Here is a 6,430-nt window from a genome sequence, read left to right as displayed (position 1 = left end):
AGGGCTATAAATCCGACCAAAGACAGAGATATAACATGACTAATAGGCACCCAAAAACCTCTGAGATGGGACCAAAAACAACCAAGCATGCATGTTGCCCTTTTTAGCCAAAACAAAGGTAAAAGAAGGACAAAGGGGAGAGGGGTGTCCCTCCCCTACACAAGACTTCAAAATCACTCCACCACCACTAAAAATCCACTGGATTTCAGTGGTGAGAAGACCAACACAACAAAGTAAACAAAGCTTAAAGAAAAGGGCACCAAAATAGGCCAAAAGAGGCCTAAGGGGAGGAGTTCGACCCCCAATGCCAAAACGCCCTTAATGAAAGATGTTAAGAACGAAAATAAAAGACTTTTTCATGTTATACACAAAGCCTAAATCAGCATGCAAGATAGGTAGAAAACTAGTGCAAGATTGGGGAAACTAAAGCAAATGTCTCACCCTTGAAGAAACCTTGAAGAACAGATGATCCAGCCACTCTCTACTGATCAAAATCAGTCCAAAACCTCAACAAACAACCCTCAATGCCTCTCAATCTCGGAGCAAGGTGTAATGGTGTGTGTGTTAGTGCAAAAGTAAGGTCAAAATGCACTTTTAGGCTTCCAAACACACCCTAAGGATGAGAGAGAGGGAGATATATAGAGAGAGGATGATATATCAGATATATAGATATAGAAGCTCTGGTTTTTGATTCAAAGCTCCAACCCCCAACAAAGGGAGAGGATGAGTGCTTATATAGGCAAAGGCCAAGGTTCTAGGCTTCTCCAAGAAGCTAGATGAAAGAGGCAAAGGGGTACAAAGGGTTCTTGGCTTCTTGGAGAAGCTAATACAGCTGGCCAAGCTTCCCCAAGAAGCTTGGCCAAAGGGTTCAAGCTTTTAGAAGGAAAGGGGGTTCAAAGGTTCACACCAGCCAAAAACTGCACGGGGAGGAGTGATGGTGCATTCCAGCTGCCACAGCTGGCATGCACCATGCCTCAAGGGTGCAAAGGAGTCACACCGGCCAGCAAAAGAGGTCGCCGGCAAAATAAAGTGCCGGCCGGACAAATATAGTGCCGACCGGCCATTGGTTTTAAGAAACCATGGCCGGTGGCACCCATAAACAGCCGGTGATGCTAGGGAAAGGCCGGTGGAATGTGGGGATGGCCAACAAGCCGTTCCCCGCCCTTCAAGGCAGAAACACAAGTGTTTGGTGCCAAAACCAAACACGGAACAGTCGAGTCGAGAGATCCTGAGGCAAGGCGCGCAGCCAAGACTTTCGGGAACTCAAGACGAAACACAAACAAAGAGGATCACCGAGTGTTCAAGCGGTAACGTCCAAGCCTTGAGGACGGTCAAAAATGGGGTGTCTACACCTAACAATTCTCCTTTCCTCTTGCTTTTGATTTCAATCCTCCTTCTCTCTCTCTCCCTCTCACGTTTTTCTTTTGTAGAATAGGCTCAAAGGTGTATGTAAGTGGATGAGAAGAGGTGAGTGAACTCATAAAAGAAATGGTGTTTAATTGGCTAAAGTCATAGGCAATTAAGTGGGATTAATTTAATCTTATTTAATCGTTCCGAAATGAATTTTCAATTGAACCTACTATAAAATCCTAAAAATTCTAATTAACACATAAATCAAATCAATTTATGTATCGGATGCCGATAAGGCCTTCAATTTGCAAATCGAAACTAAAACATAAACACGTCTTTCTACGCTAAACAGATAGGGACACATTAATAATGCAATACACATGTCACTAACTCATGATTTCTTCTTAATCACTTGTTAGGCACACTTAAGCATGAATTAACGTTAATTAAGGGTCGGGGTTGTTACAGTCTTCCCCCCTGAAAGAGTTTGGTCCTCCAAACTCGAGTTACCTTCATTCTAGAAGAACACTAGATTTAAAGGAAACAGTTCAGGGTATCTTTTCATCATGTCTTCTTCTGTCTCCCAAGTTGCATAAGTTCCTTCATGATTCTGCCAATCCACCTTCACTAACGGGATTTCTTTGTTTCTTAGTCTTTTTATCCTTCGATTCACAATCTGAATAGGCCTTTCCTCATAAGTATAATCATCATTCAACAGAACGTGAGTCGGCTCAATCGCATGTAATGGATCCCTCAGATAATCCCGAAGCATAGAGACATGAAAGGCATTATGCATATGCTTCATAACCGTTGGTAAGGCTACCTGATACGATACTGGATTGATCTTCTCAAAAATTTCATAAGGTCCAACATACCTTGGCACCAACTTGCTCTTGACACCAAACCGAGTTTGACCCTTCATAGGGGTCACTTTAATGAACACGTGATCTCCAACTTCGTACTCTCTATCTCATCTTCGGACATCTGCATAGCTTTTTTGATGGCTTTGTGCAGTTTTTAGACGTTGCTGGATCAGTTTCACTTTCTCAGTTGTCTTTTGCACAAGTTCCAGTCCCAACAAATGTCTATCACCTACTTCAGCCCAACATATTGGAGATCGGCATTTCCTTCCATACAAAGCTTCGTAAGGAGCCATTCCAATGCTTGAATGGTAACTGTTGTCATACACAAATTCAGCCAACGGCAAATAGGTCTCCCAGCTCTCTTGGAAGTCTAATACACACATTCTGAGCATATCTTCCAAAGTTTGGTTGGTCCGTTCAGTTTGTCCATCTGTCTGTGAATGATAGGCACTACTCAACCTCAGTTCAGTTCCCAGAGCCTGTTGCAAACTCTGCCAAAATCTTGACACAAACTTTGAATCTCTGTCAGATACAATAGACACTGGCACCCCATATAATCTCACAATCTCATTCATATAAATATGGGCCAATTTTTCAGCATTGTAGATAGATTTAATAGGTAGAAAATGAGCAAACTTAGTTAAACGGTCAACTATAACCCAAATAGAGTCCATACCTCGGGATGAGCGAGGCAGTCCCACAATAAAGTCCATGGTAATGTGTTCCCATTTCCATTTCGGTATTGGAAGTGGTTGTAATAAACCAGTGGGTTGTTGATGTTCGATTTTAACCTGTTGGCAATGTAGATATCTAGCCACAAAATCTGCAATACTCTTTTTCATTCCCGGCCACCAAAAATTCTGTTTCAAATTGTGATACATTTTCGTGTTCCCCAGATGCATGGCAAACTTGGTGCTATGAGCTTCGGTCATAACACGCTTTCTCAAATCAGAGGAATCTGGTACACAGAGGCGATTCTGAAACTTCAACACTTTATCCTCAAACACAAACCCCGGCTTCGGTCTTGAATCAAATTCTTGCACAATTTTTCTCAAGTATTCATCTTCCAGTTGTTTCTGTTTAATTTCTTCAATGATTGCGGGTTGAGCAGAAATGACGGCTAGTACTCCGCCTAGTTTACATATCAGAATCTCAATCTCATTCCTTTCCAAGTCGTGTAGCAATTCTTTTTGGCTGGACAGCAAACATGAAAAATTTCCAATCGACTTTCGGCTCAAGGCATCAACTATGGTATTAGCTTTCCCTAGATAATATAAAATCTGTAGATCATAGTCTTTGATCAATTCCAACTATCTCCATTGTCTCATATTCAGTTCTTTTTGAGTGAAGAAATATTTGAGGCTTTTGTGGTCCGTGTACACTTCACAAGTTGCCCCATACAGATAATGTTGCCAAATTTTCAGGGCAAACACTACAGCTGCTAGTTCAAGATCATGTGTTGGGTAATTCTTCTCGTGTAGACGAAGTTGCCGAGAGGCATAAGCAATTACTTTCCCATTCTGCATTAGCACGCAGCCCAAACCTTTGTAGGAAATATCACTGTAAATCTGAAACCCATCAGTATCATTAGGTAAAGTCAAGATCGGTGTAGTCACTAATCTGGTCTTCAACTCTTGAAAGGCTGACTCTCGTTGCTCATTCCAGTCAAATGACACATTTTTCTAAGTTAACTGGGTCAATAGCATGGCAAGTTTTGAAAAGCCTTTCACAAATCTCCTGTAATAACCTACAAGTCCCAGAAAACTTCTAACCTCTGTCACATTTGTCGTTTTTGGCCAGTCCACGATAGCTTCAATCTTCTGAGGGTCAACAGAGACACCGTCTTTATTGATTACATGCCCCGAAAATGCTACACTGTCAAGTTAGAATTCACATTTTGACAATTTAGCATACAATCTCTTTTTTCTCAAAATCTACAAGGTAGTTCTCAGATGGTTCTCATGTTCTTCCCTGTTTTTAGAATAGATCAAAATGTCATCAATAAACGCAACAATGAATTCATCAAGATATTGTTTGAAAACCCTATTCATTAGGTGCATAAAAGTTGTAGGTGCATTTGTTACTCCAGAAGGCATTACCAAAAATTCATAATGTCCATATCTAGTTCTGAATGCAGTTTTCTCTACGTCTTCTGCTTTAACCTTTAGCAGATGATAACCGGACCTAAGATCAATTTTAAAGAACACTTTGGCTCCTTGGAGTTGATCAAACAAATCATTTATTCGGGGTAATGGATATTTGTTCTTAATGGTCACTTTGTTCAATTCTCGGTAGTCAATACATAGCCTCAAAGACCCGTCTTTCTTTTTGAATTTCTTGTCTAAGAGTTCTTGAAGTTGGACTTTTAGTTCCTTCATTTCCGAAGTCGACATCCTATACGGAGTCTTGGAGATAGGTTGTGTTCCAGGCATTACATCAATGGTAAACTCAATTTCCCTATCAATTAAATCCCCGGGTAGATCATTGGGAAACACATCAGGAAAGTCACAAACTACAAGAATAGTTTCAATACTGGCACTATCCGACGACACAGTCAACACGCTACACAAATAGCCCCGACACCCTTTTCTTAACAGCCTTTTGGCTTTCATAAAAGAAATCAAGTATTGCGGAGGGACTACCCCATTTCCTGTGAAAGTAAACTCGGGCATACCAGGTGGATGAAATGTGACGGATTTATTTACCCAATCAATGGTGGCACAGTATTTAGTCAACCAATCCATACCCAGAATACAATCAAAATAATCGATGTTCAAGGGTAATAAATCAACATACAATGTCATTTCGCCAATCACAACATCACATGCCGGGTAGACATAAGCACATATCATGGAACCCCCAGACGGTGTAGTTACAAATAACACACAGTTCATAGATTCTAATGGTCTAGTTAATTTCTGAGAAAAAGCATGCGATACGAATGAATGTGTAGAACCGGAATCAATCAGCACATATGCATTCTGAGCACAAATAGAAATGATACCTGACCTTACTGATTCAGTGTTTTGTACATCTCTAGGCACTAAAGCGAATACCTGCCCTTGTCTCAACATCTCTTTCCCGGTATTAGCTTTCGTATTGATCTTGGATGCAGAAGCGGATCCGGCTGAGCTTGTCGCTGGATGGTTGGTATTTTTGAACCTGATAGGACAATCCTTCATCACATGACCAGTTTTTCCACATCTGAAACAGGCGCCTGAAGTTTGATAACAAACTCCCTTGTGTTTCCTACCACATTCTGGGCAAGTCGGTATAGTGCCACTACTTTGGCTTGAGCTACTGTAAGATCCTGTGTTTTGCCTCTTATTCCCAGGAAATGAACGACCCTTTTTGAAACTGCTCCCAGATCTTTTTCCCGTCCAATCAGTTCGTGAGACGAGAGTTTGTTTCTTCGCTGCTAGAATGGACTCTGCCATTAATGCCCTATCCAAAATATTCACATACGTGGGTAGGTTCAGGACTCCCACCTGATCCAGTATGTCCAGATCCAGTCCACCATCAAATTTGCGGGCCTTCTTGTAGTCGGTGTCCACCATATGAGGAGCAAACCTAGCTAATTCAGTAAACTTAGCCTCGTACTCAGCCACATACATTCTACCTTGTTTGAGTTCCTGGAATTCTGAAACCTTCCGGTCTCGGAAGCACTGGGAAAAGTACTTGTCATAGAAAATTGTATTGAATTGAGTCCATGTCATATTCTCGTTGCCATTTTGAACTAGTAACCACCATCTCCGAGATTCATCCTTTAGAGTATAGGTGGCTAATAAGACCTTCTGGACCTCAGAACAGGGAGACTCTTCAAACAATTTTTCCATCTCCAGTAGCCAAGTTTCTGCCTGTAGTGGTTCAATGCCACCCAGGAACGTTGGCGGCTTCATCTTCATGAATTTATGAGTCAGGTTAATTATGTCACTGTTGCCCGTTTCAACTTGAGCCGGCAAGGGTGGAGGTGGTAAATGTTGTTGCCTCTGTTGTTGCATTACCACTTCGGTTAAGGTTGCCTCTGTTGTTGCATTACCACATAGGTTTAGCGTCGAGACCGGCCAGTAATCCTCGGATTACCAAAGGCCTCATGACATAATAGCATATAATGAGGGGCTGCGGAAGCAATATACAAAACATAAACAGTCCATTGAGCCGTGCTGACATACATGGAACAGACAACTTAAAATTTCTTTATAACAAGATGTAATATT

At 41.5% G+C, this 6,430-nt stretch overlaps 1 protein-coding gene across 1 annotated transcript; it reads right to left on the bottom strand.

The window, feature by feature from the left end:
- Positions 1-1,867: 1,867 nt before the first annotated feature.
- On the bottom strand, positions 1,868-6,214 carry LOC145806919 (uncharacterized). Its single transcript, XM_082904776.1, has 5 exons — positions 4,614-6,214; positions 3,961-4,088; positions 3,123-3,477; positions 2,890-3,004; positions 1,868-2,266 (listed from the first exon to the last, which is right to left on the bottom strand). The coding sequence occupies exons 1-5, from the start codon at positions 6,212-6,214 to the stop codon at positions 1,868-1,870; spliced, it is 2,598 nt and encodes an 865-aa protein (XP_082760902.1).
- Between the last annotated feature and the right edge of the window lie 216 nt (positions 6,215-6,430).

The sequence above is a fragment of the Camellia sinensis genome, chromosome 14 (assembly GCF_055761805.1).
Source record: "Camellia sinensis isolate YWXY chromosome 14, ASM5576180v1, whole genome shotgun sequence".
NCBI classification, from domain to species: domain Eukaryota; kingdom Viridiplantae; phylum Streptophyta; class Magnoliopsida; order Ericales; family Theaceae; genus Camellia; species Camellia sinensis.
This window is presented reverse-complemented; position numbering and strand designations above follow the sequence as displayed.